The following is a 14,377-nucleotide window of genomic DNA, read 5'->3' on the forward strand; positions in this document are numbered from 1 at the left end:
AAGTACATAGAAAAAATAAGGCTTATATTTCAACAAGACTAAGGCTCATAAACAAATGACATGCTATTATACAATCAATCATCTACGGATCTCATCTAATGAAGAGTAATCTAAATGTTCAAATTTCAGGCCGTGTTTCATATAATTTTTTGATTTGTTTTATTCAATTTTTGTAGTAGTTTTTTTACATTTTTTCATTTTTTTAAAATATTATAATAGTTGAATCATTGACAAAATATATTAAAGGAAATTTTTTGTCGACATTATATTGCTTTTTAGAACTACAACACTACGGATGAGAGGGATATATAAAATAAAAAATGATTATTTTTACTCATGAGACAAAACATTTCTTTTGATTTATATATATATAAAAAAGATCATACCATAACACAATTTATGATAGAAAAAACTAAGTTATCATAATATTATATAAAGAATGTTTGACAAATTAATTGCTAACTAGAAACATGCATAAACTGTTTGTAAAATAAGTTGCAATCAATTCAACAAAATGGCAATTGTGTTAACATATTATTTATTACTTCAAATTGAGCACCACAACAAGTCCTTTCTGTTCGCTCTAATTATACAAAAAAAAGTTATAGAGCTATGGATCTATGTAGAACGTCAATATAAACTACTTTTACTAAATATTTCCCTTGTATAAATAACATCGAACTAATGCTCTCGTATCTCATAGAAGAACTCGAGGGATGGGCTTCTATAACTCGCAACAGTATTTACATTTATATTGTATTATAATTTGTCAAATGCTTATTTTATAATACATAATATGCTATGATCATCACTGTTATAAGTTAGCTTTCATCCCCAAAGAACAGTCAAGTTTTTATTTTTCTCTGATTCTGAGCGCAAATTATTCGACATAAAATATTCAAATAACTATTTTCTTTCATGTTAGAATCCAATTGGGACTACACAAATAAGGAGCTTCTTTTTTTTTCCACACAAGAAAATATTATTTATATAAAAATAAGACATAATTATTATAATAAGCTCAAAAATACTAATCAACTGTATGTTTGACACTTGTAATTTTTTCTTTCTTTCATGAATCACACTACTACTGAAGGGATATTACTGTAATACTACTGCTTGAGCCAGTCTTTTAGAGGCTGTAACGACTAAAGGTCTTATTCAACGGGAATTTGTGCTGGTGTTAGGGGAATAGAAGAAGTCTCTACCACTTCGGACTTGTCATTAGTGGAGTTTAGAATGGAGGGAGTAGTCTTTGAAGAGGATTGCCGCTTTTCAAATTCAGTCTTGAAATTTTCTATATCCTGTTGACTAATTTGAACAAATAGGATACCATTGATAATGTTCAACATATCCAGAACAGAGCCCATGGAAGGTGGTTGAATTTGAATGGGAGGAAGATTGGCTTTGGACTTTCCATTGTAGATCTCATTCATTTTCTTTTGAAGAACCACGGCTTGTTGAGTGACGTGTTTCAAACACTCTGCAGACTCCTTGGTCTTGTCATGGTCTTCGCCTAATTGACTCTTGTATATAGCAAATGTCTCCTTCTCATTTTGAAGGGCGGATCTAAAGTCTCCCATGCAACTTTGAGTTCGAGCAACGAGATGATAGCTCACTGCTACTTTGAGAGACTTTGGACCGTGGTATTTCAGATTGAGTTCAAGGGCTTTATTCAAATATTTCAGACTCAAGTCATACTCTCCAACAGCGTGAAGGATGAGGCCAATGTTGGAATCAATGAGAGCGACTTCAGGGTGGTTCTCTCCGCAAATGAGGAGTGTTAGGTATCGAGCTCTATATAGTAATTTAAGAGAGGTTGATATTTGGCTGTTTGCAAAGCAATAGAGGGAAAGGTGAGTGTATTCTGTGATGGTGTAGGGATGGTCAATTCCATTGACTCGCTCTGACATGAGAACAGCTTTTTGTTGATAGGACATTGCTTCAGCATGCTCTCCCATGATATAATTAAGTCGAGCAATCATTCGGAGACATTGAGCAATCTCGGGATGCATGGCACCATAGACATTATTGAGTAGGTTTAGGGCCTCACTTATTAGTTCATAACCATCCTTTAGATAGCCCTGTTGAATCTTGGACTGACCTGTGGTATAAAAGTTATAGGCATCTGTGGCTCTCGGATTGATGTGCTTGACAATTGGGAATATATTTAGAATGTCTTCTTCAGAAAATATTTGGCAAGAGCTCTTCGCATCAAAGTTATACTCCTTATGCATGATCTGAATCCCTGTTTTAATAGAAAATGACCTTAGAAGGGATATTTTTTGCAAACAATACTGCTCTAGGATGCAGTCAATGCCTTGAGATTCAATCTCGGAAGGAAGATTAAAATTATAATATTCATGAGCTTCTAAACAAATATCCTTCCATAAGGATTTAGTTGTCATAGTTGCCCACTCTTGAGAATTGGAGTCATTTTTCCCATTCCCGTTCCCGTTTTTACCATGATTATTATTCTTCTTATTGCGTTTGTGTCGCTTGACAGACTCATCAAGTACAGAACTCACGACAACATTCAAATTCGGACAATTGGATAGAAAGCAATTGAGGAAATGAGACATGGCGGAACTCAAATAGGTTAATTCAATATTTTGCATATAGGACGTAAATATGTGTTTTGCACATCGGGTCAGAACTTCGGATACAGCGATGGAGTAAATATATTCTAATTGAGGAACTTTGGACAGCATATTGGCGATAGCTCCCAAGTATCTCAAGTTAATTCCTCGGTTATGAAGGTTATCACAGAGGGATTGACCCTCCATGGGTGCACCAGAATGATCTAAACAATCACGAATAAAGGCTGGAACTTGCACGGTAACAAGGAATTCAGCTGCATCTTTGACCAATTGACACTGCTTCTTATAAAATTCGCCATCCTCGTCCTTGTGGCGAACACCGGGCGAAAATACATCCGGGTTGAATCTAAATTGATAATAGCATTAGGATCAAATATAACATTTATAAATTTGTTAATACCTAATATCAAACTCAGTTTCCTTTAGAGATCCTACTGCAATGGAGGCTTTCTTGACAATGTCTCTCGTTGATTCTTCAATATCCTTTTTGTCCCCTGAAGTAATTGAGTCAGTAATGGACTCTACGATTTTTTTAGCTTCTTCATCTTCCATTTTCTCCTTTTCTTCTACTTCTTTATTGTCGAGAGGAGCAGATTCATCCTTATCAGCCTATAAATAATAATACAATTAGATAGATAATGTTTGAGTACAACCCAATATTTTTCAAAGTAATGCAATTTCTCCATTGAATATTAGGAAAATTAAAAACCCTAGTGTTTGTGCTAGTATTTTAACGATAAAGCGTAGTGATAAAAAAAAGCTGGAGTCAATTTAAACCCTCTAAATTTTGCCATTGTCTCCTCCAAGTAAGCTCAGGTTGGAGACTCCACTGAAGTTAAAAATGTGGATGAAAGAAAATTCTTATCCTTGTCTTATCGATCTCAATCCAATTGTATACCTACGTTTAATCATGAAAACTTAAATACTTAAAATAAGTAAAGTATTATATTAAGATCCTCGTATCGATATTGTGAGCGAAGCGATGGGCAGCAGATAAATAACCTTAACATTAATTTGTCAAAAATGTATTTTAACTTGTTCATCGGATCAATAAAATGTAGTATAACTTCTCATTTCTACCCTCATTTTCACAATAGATTTCACTAACTTTTCTAAATATCGATATTTTAGCAACTCTTTATAATGGAGTCGAGACTGTCCCATTTTCGCGTTCAATTTTTCTATGTTACTTAAGATAGAATAGGGAATTGAAAACATCCTTTATCCCTTAAATTATTAAAAACGAGGTGGACAATATTTTATACTGACACGCCAAATATGTACTAAATAATAAATTAAGTACAATTTTGAAATCACATCATTATATTTGATACGGTATAAGAGGCCAATTTCGACCTAAATATCCCATTTTATTATGGTTTTAGAGGTCTCAAACTTTGCCAAAATCATGTTTTTGATCGTTTTCATTAGGGGGAAAAATATTAACCCGATATGGGACAGATTAATCGACACGTACCTTTTTATCCGTTTTAAAGTTGTTTGAATTACTGATAGCTGGAACACCCTTGTTATTGTTACTGGACGACTTTTCTTCTTTATCAGAGAAGAAATCGATTTGTTTTTTCAGCCCCAGTTGCTGTAGTTGAACGGCAGCGTACTTGATGAACATCATGTAACGAGATTCGACGAACGCATCAATTAGCTCTTGTCTAAGGCATGATAACTTGTGTTTGTGTGTAATGGGAAATCCCAAGGCTTGAGACTCTTTAGAAAGTTCTACATTTTTTAACTGCAGGAAATTAACATCTGGAGGGAAAGTTCGAAGAAGATCCAAAATATAGTTTCGTCCATCATTTCCAATGATCCCTTTACATTCCACAGACGAACAAAGACCCACCTATTGGATTATTGATTAATTAAATACACTTAAACATAATTAAAAACGTCTTACCTCTTCATCTCTTTCATTAATCACGGAATGGGGCAAAATTTTTAATTGACTACCAGCTTTTTGGAGTAGGTCCATGTACTTAGAATGCGTGACAACAGATTTTCCAAAATCGATGGATCCGTAAACGACAGATTGCTCCTGCTCTCTCTCCAATATTCCAGGTATAATGGATTGTGCCGTGACACGGTAGCCTCTATAATCAATTACTACAGTTCCAAGAGTGTAAAGACCCTCTAAATCAACTGCATTATACACTTTGACTCCTTGAAGATCATTTCTTGGAGCCACAAAGGCAGCAGCGTCCCCACCCAGATCCTTGTAGTGATCTCTGACATCAAACCCAAGGGAAAAGAAAATATTATTCCAAATAAACATTTGCATTTTTGGCTCTTCTCCTGGATTAATCGCCATAACATTTCCGTCAATTACAGCTTGAGCTCCTCGACTCGCCGCCGAAACGAAATCGCTATGAACTTTAAAGATGGCTCTTTCACGCAATAACCTCTCAGGAAGATTTTTTCTTGGCAATTCCCGTGTTGTCTGGAGTTCTTCATTCCAGTCGCGTGTTTGACCAGGAATATGTTCCTCATATCCTAATTTTGAACTGAAGGCATCTTCTGCACGTATGGAATCAATAGGATGGTCCACAACTGGAGAAGTCCACGCGTAGATTTGATAAGGGGTAGCAACTCTTTCGAAGGGATGTCTCTGTGTTCTTTTCTTCTGAAGAGCACTGAAATTTTTCTTGAAAAGTGGTGATATTTGATTGAGAAGATCAATCAAAGAATGACTCAAATGGGAAGGGGAAGCGGGTTTAGAGTTCAACTCATCCTCAGTGCTTAAATTGATATAAAACCCACGAGTGGAAGCTGTGACAAAGTATCTTTTGTCTTCAAGAGTAACAACATATATATACATTAAATCTCCATGAAGTCTCCTATGACCCGGTGGTGGATTCCAATCAGAAGTAGTCAAAACTTTTAAGCAGAAAAGTTTTGCCATATCCTTTGAGACGCCAGGTTGCAAGGCCAAAAGAGGACGCTCAGTACTTGAAGGTAAAAGATAATCAGGTGGAGTACAATCCACTGACTCTTGTTTGCGTCTCTTCTCAAGAACGTCTCCATGACAAACACTATTGAGAAAAGAGAGAGAAGCACATTCATGTCCATTGTAGGCATCTCCATTATCCGCAGATTTAAGGAGATCTCGAACATGACGAACATGAATCCTAGCTTCTCTTACAGTATAGGGCTCCTCAATCACCTTAATGAGGGATCCCTCCTTTAAGCCCTCAATATTTTTCAATTCTGCAAAGTTATCCAAAGTGACACCATCGAGTTGGAGAGAGAAGCAAGTTCTATGGCACGTATCTTCGCGATCCATAAGAGATTGATGAATCTCTTGAACGAGTTCCATAGATGAAACCTGACAGAATGATAATGTTCTCAATACAAAATAATCAGGCCCTTTCCCATGGAACTTACTTGAATATCAAAAGGCTCAACATTGGGCGGAGCAACTTTCACAGTAAAGCCCATTTCTTGAATATATACAACGTCTTGCTCGTCCTTGCCTTTGTTATCTCCTTCCTCGGACTTCTTAGACTCCATTTCTTTCATACCCTACAAATGTAATGAAGTATTAATTAAGGGAATTCATCACATTAATGGAATACTATGCAATTAGTACCATAATTGAATATTAAAATGAACTCAGTTTCGATAAGGATAAGAATAATAGAAAAAGCCCTTTCCCAAGATCAATTCAAATGGGATGTTTAAGGACAACTAATCCCCAATAATATTGGTGAATACTTATTTATAGAGTCACAATAGCGCAGCTACAATTATCAATATCTATTATTATTTGTTGTTGAACAGTACCATTGCTGTGGGGCGCGCCTCAGTAGCAGGGGGAATCTGCAGGGGCGAAAAGGTATCAGAAATAGCGAAGGAACTATAAGTGTATAATTTTTAAATACATACATAGTGCATAAAGAATCATTTATAAAAAGAAATTAAAATATAATTTTGTCAAATCCTTGTTTTAAAGAAAAATCAATTGATGTATGCATCTACTTATTGTAGTAGGAGGGACTCACAGAGTTCATTAAATGATGTATTATTAGGATGGGTGAATGCTCAAATATGCACATTTACTCTGTAATCAAGAAGGGGGAATGCAATTAATTAGCAAGAGTTGAGTTTGAGAAGCATGGAAAATGTGTTAGTAAAAGTATGGGGGTCTTAAATGATTGTCATGTTCACGATACAAAAGGATTCATTAGACATGCAAAAGCGAACAGCGTGATCGTGTCTCTGAACCCAATCCCCAAAGTCATAAAGAGTTCCTTCCTCACCTTTTCAATGTCGGCCATTTTAAATATTTTGTATCTAAATAAAAAGAGAGAAAAAAAAACAATTGAATAAATAAGGGACAATATTATGAAGCCACTTACCACCACGAATAAGGTACACAATGAATGGACTTTGCACCTTATTTGGAATCCCTCTGAAGGAATTATCGCACCAGAGGAGGACGGATGAATCTTTCCAGACACAGAGAACTAAGTAGCTATTAAAGAGTGTAAAGCGCGTGGTATTAATAATATTATGCGAGATTATTAGAGAAAGAAAATACGTTCTTCTGAATAGCTACTGCAGTCAGCAGTTGACTACTGACTAGTACTACTCTTCCAAGAGTACGGCCTAGTGATGAAACGGTTTCTGCTTTTCCAGCAACTCTGCTTGCATTCTATATATAGCACGAGTTTTTTTATCTTTTAAAGAAATAATATAATATATAAGTAAAAATTGTAAAGATACTCCTATAGTAGTACTGACAAGGTATGTAATGATTACAACTTTATTTTTTTATTTGTAGTCATTGATCCTGTACTGGAGTTATATGTTTGAAGAAAAACCGACTCAAAATTAAATTCAAACATATTATTCTGATGAAAATGTCAGAATATTACCCATTACGTAATATCTCTCTGGCTTTGGTCAGTTAGTCCACTGATTGAATGCCATGATAATACTTTCAATGTTGAATCTTTATTAAGTGATTGTATGCTGTTAATTCTGGTTGGAAACAGGACAAACAACCCTTTTCACAATAGTTCTATTAACAAAAGTATTGTAGATATATTAATATGTGGACCGTCAACAAAAAAAAACGAACTGAGAGGATTACTCCCAAACGCATGTCTGAATTATTTTGTATTATTAATCCAATACGTCTTACATTTCTATTAATAAATTATGCATTTCGAGAAATCATTCAAGGGCATCACGAATTGCATTTAAAGATTGTACAAATTCTCAATCCGTTATTAAAATAAAAATATTATATCATTTGATGAAAGGCCATCTCTTCATAAATTAGAATATGATGACCATAATTGACTAAAAACCATAAAATAATTGTTGCTTAAGATTGATTTTGTGTTAAAATAATATGTATTAAAATGATGCATTGACTTTCAAGAAAGCATGTCGTATTAAATGTGATATTGGTTATGCCTTTACAAAAGCCGTAAGCTTGAATGATTTGTCTCCAAATGGTGTTCAGATTGCATCATTGTTCTTCTATGAAAAATTACTAACGTCTATTATTTTATTCATAAAAAGATTATTCAGATAAATCCTTGAAGGATGAACTAATTGTGCTTAAATAACTGCCTAAAATTAAACATCAAATTAAGTCTCACAAATCAAGTGAAGGCTTTAAACTGTTGCTAATTTTGAAGCTTCTCTCATGCGGCATATCCTCCATGTCCTTATCCAAGGAGCTCCCGATCCGTTTCAGTGAGACATGCATTCAGAACAAAAAATCCAGCCGGAGCCATTGTCTTCGGGGTTGTGGCCAGCATAGGCGAAGTCTGGCCTCCTTTTTTTGTGGAGAGGAAGGAGCGGCTCAATGCAGAGGCTTACATCGAACTTCTCCATAAGAAAGTGCTACCTTGGGCCAGAGAACATTTCGGAGACAACTTTGTTTTCACTCAAGACGGAGCTCCATGTCATTGCGTTCCCAACACAAAGGCCTTCATGAGAGACAACTTTCCAGACTTTTGGGACCTGAGCATGTGGCCGCCCTTCTCTCATGACTCGAACTCCTTGGACAACTCTACTTAGGTGCTTCTGGAGGAGAGGGTGTGGACTACTCCTCACAGGAGTATCCAGTCTCTAGAGGCTTCTATCAAGAAGGAGTGGATCAAGCTCAAGTCTGATGACATAGTCTAGGTCTGCAAGGGATTTAGGCCTCGTATTGAGGCAATTATTAGAGCCGAGGACTCACATATTGAATAATAGTTGTGCCGATCACTATTTTCAGATAATTTTGTAAAATAAATGTCCTCACAAAACCTCTTGTTTAAATTTTACTTCTGAAAAATTGAAAATAATTAAATTTGTAAAAAATTAATTTATTCTTGATTTTTGTGCTAACAAAACTATTTTATGTTAAGTTCCCCCCATGTTATTAGCGAACTTAGCATGAAATTGAGAGTTGATGAACTCTTGTACTGTGCTGTTGTTAGAAGGGGAAAACGTGTGAAATGATTTTCTCTAGAGGAAGCGAGCTAGATGCCAGTAAGGGAGGAAGATACATACAATCAACCCAGATGGTGTACATTAAAATGTACTCAACTTATTATGTTAATAAATAATATATGCTCAACAATGTTATGAGCAGCGTTGCCTACATCTTAAGAAACTGCTGGCTGAGTACTATATCACAAGTAAGAGAGGGTGTCAGCTGGGTTTTTATAGTTTCTTTATCTTCAAAGGAGGTGGCCTGAGGTAGATATTATAATTTATATTGCCCAAAACTCTCCTTAAAGTTCCATGTACCGGGTGGTACATTAAAAACCTGAATACTTACTAATTAAATAATTAATAAAGGTTGAGAGAATGAAATTAATTCATATTTCGATATATTAGAGCATAAACAATTAATTAGAAAACAAAACAAACTCCAGCTCTTTAGCTTACGTATACGTCGAGAAAATGACACTTGAACGTGATCGACGAGCTTCCATTCTCAAACTCGAAGCAGTTGGGCGTCTCCAGGACCACTGTCTAGACGACCATCAGCAAGTCCAAAACGTTAGAAAGGAAGAAGAGCTCTGTCTACAAGGCCACACTGGACCCAGAGAATTTACATAAAACAGTCAAGGCCAATATCCTCAAGTCCATGTAGGCCCACACAAGAGATCTCGGGGTTTCACACCCAACTGTCCAGAGAGCTATTAAAAAAGTGGGTAGAAAGAATCTTGCTAGGGTGGAGAGGCCACTTTTGACACCAGCAATGAAAGAAATCCATCTCTTTCGTTGCAAGACTCTTTTGATTAAGTCTTTTGAACTTTTTTGAACCTTTCGTCCCCCATATAGCCCTAATGCCAATCCCTCGACGACACCTTCTGGGTACATGTCGAGTGGAATGCCTGCAGTGTCCTTCATCTAAACACCGAGGCCCTTGAAGCCACTGTTAGTCAGCATTGGGACGCCATGACAGAGGACTATATACGCAGCGGATGCCGGGCCTTCCGCCACCTGGAAGTCATAATTGCCACTAAGGGCGGCTACATTAATGATTAAGAGAGCTCAGACGCACATCTATTTATAGTTTTAATCTTGTTAAAACTCTATTGTTAATTAATAAATGATATCTTGCGGAATTTTAAAGTTCAAATTGTTCAGATTTAAATGGACCAAACGGTACATTATACTTCCTTTTATGTTATTTTTCCTTGAAATAATAGGCGAACATAGTCTTCAGATGTTCCTTTTGATAAAAAATGAAGAAATATACAGTTTGAGCTATATGATCAATGTTTAAAGGTAGGGCAACCCAGGGCCTTGAAGTTTTAAAGTTCACAATTTTATCAAAAAAAGGAGAATTTGACCCTAAAAATACTTTAAAAAATGTTTTTCCAAAAAAAAGTTTAGATTGTTGAGTGCGAACTATACGCGGTACAACAATTTTACATTATTAAAAAAAAAATTATGACTTGAGGAGGAAAAATGGAAAACACGCTTTTGAAAGATTGTTTATTCATCTTAAATAGTTATTGATTATAAGTTGCTCTATTTTGACTTATATAGATTAATTTTTATGTAAGAGTTCTACTTTTTTGATAAAATATTGAAATTTACAACTTCTATGAACTAGAAAATATAAATGTACAGATTTTTAGCTCATAGCATCCTATTTGAGGCCTAAAAATCAAGTATTTTGACCAAACCCCCCTTTTTAGATTAAAATGGCATGTGTACAAATTACAAGAGCCAACTCAGTTTTTTGATTGCTCACAACTGAAAAGGTCTATCTGCAGGCAGCAAAAAAATATTTATCCAAAAATGAGAGAGTCTAATCATCAGTGATACTAATTAGTATAGTTGATAATATTGTAGAGAAAAACGCGTGCGAGGAGGAGGGGGGGAAAAAGACATATGGTATCATTGTTTAAAATACTGATGTGATTATCATCTGCCTGCTTTATTATGATTTTTGAGGGTATAACGAATGTATTTATTAGCAAAATGTTTAATGAAGATATACTACGTATAATTGACTTCGACGTTTTTATCCGTTACAGTAGATTTGAAAACGTCACACTCCATGAAATTGTAATTCATTATGAACCTTATTCTCAGAATAATAGCTAATGAAACGACAAAGTAGAGTATTTGAAATATATTTGAAGCTCAAAGTTTAAAAAAGAAGGCTTTAATGAAATATAATCTACATACTAAAAAATAAACCATTAAACATTTAAGTTAAATATACAAAATTAAACAATTAAAATCATATAACTATTAATAATAATAAATTATAAATAAAGAATATTGAAATAATAGATTGATCCAGATAATTTTTTCTTGTTCTAACATCGGAATTCAGTTAAATATGTCATAACTTTAGGTTGCAATACACAAGCGAGACGTGGAGTTTAATCAAAAAGATAATCACCCCTCTTCTTCATGTGGAAGTTGCTATATACAATTGTGCACAGGATAGATATATCTCTACCGATGAGATCTAACTAATTATTAATAATAAAGTAAATGTCAAAATCATAAAATTAGACAATAAATATATTAATAAAAAAATGTTAGAAATAAATTCATCTTAAAGATTTAGAGCAAAAGCTAATTATGTAGTAATGTCCGGCGATATTACTCCTTATTAAGAGCATCAAAAATATTTTCCCCGTTATTAAGGTATGTTTATATAACAACATACTATTATCATGAAGGATATACACAATTGTTAATTATAATGCAACACCCAATGTAACTACCCTCGTTGTTGTGACCATTTAAACAGTTATTTTTGCCTTTTATGAGTTTTCTGAACACCATTTCTTGGAGCCCATCAACCATAGCTAAGCCTTAAGGGATAAAAAAGTAATATTTAATGACTATGTAATATTGGAAAACCTAATTATCATACCCAAGTCTTAAAACGAAGTAAGTAGTCTCAGACAAACTTGTTGCAAACCATCCAAAGCTACTACCCCCGTTGTTGTGACCATTTAAGCAGTTGTTTTTGCCCTTTACTGAGTTGTGTATCATAATTCTTGATATGTTTAGCTAAAATAGAATCATATTTTATGGTTAGATTTAAAAAAAAAATTGAATACTTACTGTGAGATAGTACAAAATTCAGAGTTCCATTTCGATATTCGTAAATACTTTTTACTGATAACTTGATCGTCATTTGGTGTGGATGACTCAAAACATTTTATATGTATTTCTATAAATGACATCAGTAACAACATCCTCCATTAATTTAATGATGGTTCCTCGGGAAGGGATATGTTTACCCTTGTATTTCTCCATAAATTTTTTGAACGTAGATGATTAGCAATGGATAAGGTTATATTACATACAATAAGCATCCTTGTGAAATCAGAGTTAAAGTCTGACTTGATGTATTCATCGTTAAATTGATTTTATAGATGAATATCCATACTCTAGTTATGAGATGAGGATAATGAGTGGCGTGTAATTCTAGACAGGGGACTAAAGGCACATTTATATCGACAAATCCGACAAACCATCTGTTTCTCATCCGGTAAGTATTTTCCAAATTCCTAGGCCTCCATTTTCAGAAATCCAGACAGAAGGCGACGTTATTTTAGGCATTTTATTCAGTTCTCTATCGACTATCCCCATCTAATATTATTATATTAATATTGAATAATAAAGGCGGGAATGATAACGTTCATGATTGATAGAAGAAGATGTATATTATTTAATCAATGATGCCATAAGTAATTCTTCTTTTCTCCTCGCACGCTTTTGTATTCTTACCAAAATTATCACCCTTACTAATTAGTTGCATTTGTTAGCCCGCCCGTTTTTTAGAGTTGTCAACCTGAAGAGTGAATTTTCTTTTCCTAAGCTCCCATCATTATTAATTAACACACACTGGATTAAACCATTGTATCTGCTAATTCAAGACGGAGAGTAACCCTTAAGATTATTCCTTATTGGACTCAGAGTAGAATTGAAGATTGGAGTAATTCTTAGCCTATGTTTATTTCCTTCTCCAAGCTTGCAGCTGCTCTAATAAAACGTCATAAGCATTATTCCTTCTCTCCTTCAAAACATACTTCAAATTGTGAGGGTAATCATGTCAATTTTCGGTTTCTCTTTTTTTAACATACCCATTGTACGCAGGATTTTCACCACTAAATATTTCCATTTTATTTCTAAAGAATTAGTTCCTTTTCTATTAAATTAAAATATATTCAAATGCTGATTCAACATTCCTGTGTGGTCATAAAAGACGGAGAGTCACTACCTTTGGGATTTGTTGCGGTTTTATAATTGTATGTCCTCTCCTCCAAAACATTTTTCAAACTGTCAGGGGTTGTTACCATGTTGACTTTCAGTTTCTTTTTTTTAAATGTTTAAAATACACACGATTTTCATCGCGAATGAGTAATTATAACTTTTTTTTTAAGGCTCCTTATTTTGATTGGCTCTTCTTGATGAAAGGACATTTAAGTATAAAGTACCCGTGTATTTAAAAGATGCAAAGTATCACTGAAATTTTTTTGAGGGAGTTATAATTAATTAGTCCTTGTTGAACTCAGAGTAGAATTGAAAATCGACATCGGAGACATTTCTTCTAAGATATGGAGTGGTATTTGTCTTTGTTTACTACAGGGCTCTCAAGTTTTGAAATCAGTTCAAAACTGAGACTTTTAATCTCACTACGTGACGTCATCTGGTTTATGATATAATCATTCAACCATAACTCTCAAATTTATAGATTAGTTTTGGTAAATAAATAATAATAGGTGGAAATAAAAAATATATATTCATAGTGACTTAAATTTAACTGCGCATGTGGCTTGTTTTGAGGCCACATGACGGGGGAGGGTGGGGGGGATAACATAAAGAAATAAATGTATAGAGGCGGCAAGTTGGTAAATAAGTTTGATCTAAATTTCAGCTGTTAAGAGGCATGTAGTAGAGAAGATAAGAAGAAAGAGAAAAATACATAAAGGATGGAGGGTAACCCTGAGAATTTCTTGTGGAGTTATAATTGTAAGTCCTTGTTGGACTCAGAATAGAATTGAAGATCGACGTCGAAGTCATTCTTGCGAATGTCCTTGTTTATATTCTATTCTCCTTCATCTCTTATCACAGCTGATTTAAGCTGCTCCAATGAAACATCATAACAACTAAACGGCTCTCCTTCAAAACATTCTTCAAATTGTCAGGGTTACCATATTGATTTTCGATTGATTTTTTGAAACATGTCCAAAACATTACCGAGTAGAATCCCAACTAATAATATACAAGCTCAAAATGGCTGTAATTTTAACAAAAGGTAACTATTTTGA

At 34.5% G+C, this 14,377-nt stretch overlaps 1 protein-coding gene and 1 long non-coding RNA gene across 3 annotated transcripts; both read right to left on the reverse strand.

The window, feature by feature from the left end:
- Positions 1–3: 3 nt before the first annotated feature.
- On the reverse strand, positions 4–7,696 carry clu (clustered mitochondria protein homolog). Of its 2 annotated transcripts, XM_040723580.2 has the most exons (8): positions 7,356–7,696; positions 6,971–7,291; positions 6,872–6,905; positions 5,997–6,134; positions 4,513–5,937; positions 4,078–4,458; positions 3,001–3,209; positions 4–2,946 (listed from the first exon to the last, which is right to left on the reverse strand). In XM_040723580.2, exons 3-8 carry the CDS (start codon positions 6,887–6,889, stop codon positions 1,158–1,160), a joined length of 3,960 nt encoding a protein of 1,319 aa, XP_040579514.1. In that variant the 5' UTR covers positions 6,890–6,905; positions 6,971–7,291; positions 7,356–7,696; the 3' UTR covers positions 4–1,157. The 2 variants fall into 2 exon arrangements, with proteins under 2 accessions (XP_040579514.1, XP_040579515.1); XM_040723581.2 differs by lacking the exons at positions 6,971–7,291; positions 7,356–7,696 and having other exon boundaries at positions 6,202–6,880.
- Positions 7,697–11,734: 4,038 nt separating this feature from the next.
- LOC139907013 (uncharacterized) lies at positions 11,735–12,857 on the reverse strand. The gene is made up of 3 exons (XR_011783312.1): positions 12,165–12,857; positions 11,971–12,110; positions 11,735–11,908 (listed from the first exon to the last, which is right to left on the reverse strand). It is a non-coding gene; the product is annotated as an uncharacterized lncRNA (long non-coding RNA).
- Between the last annotated feature and the right edge of the window lie 1,520 nt (positions 12,858–14,377).

Source organism: Lepeophtheirus salmonis, chromosome 13 (assembly GCF_016086655.4).
Source record: "Lepeophtheirus salmonis chromosome 13, UVic_Lsal_1.4, whole genome shotgun sequence".
NCBI lineage: Eukaryota > Metazoa > Arthropoda > Copepoda > Siphonostomatoida > Caligidae > Lepeophtheirus > Lepeophtheirus salmonis.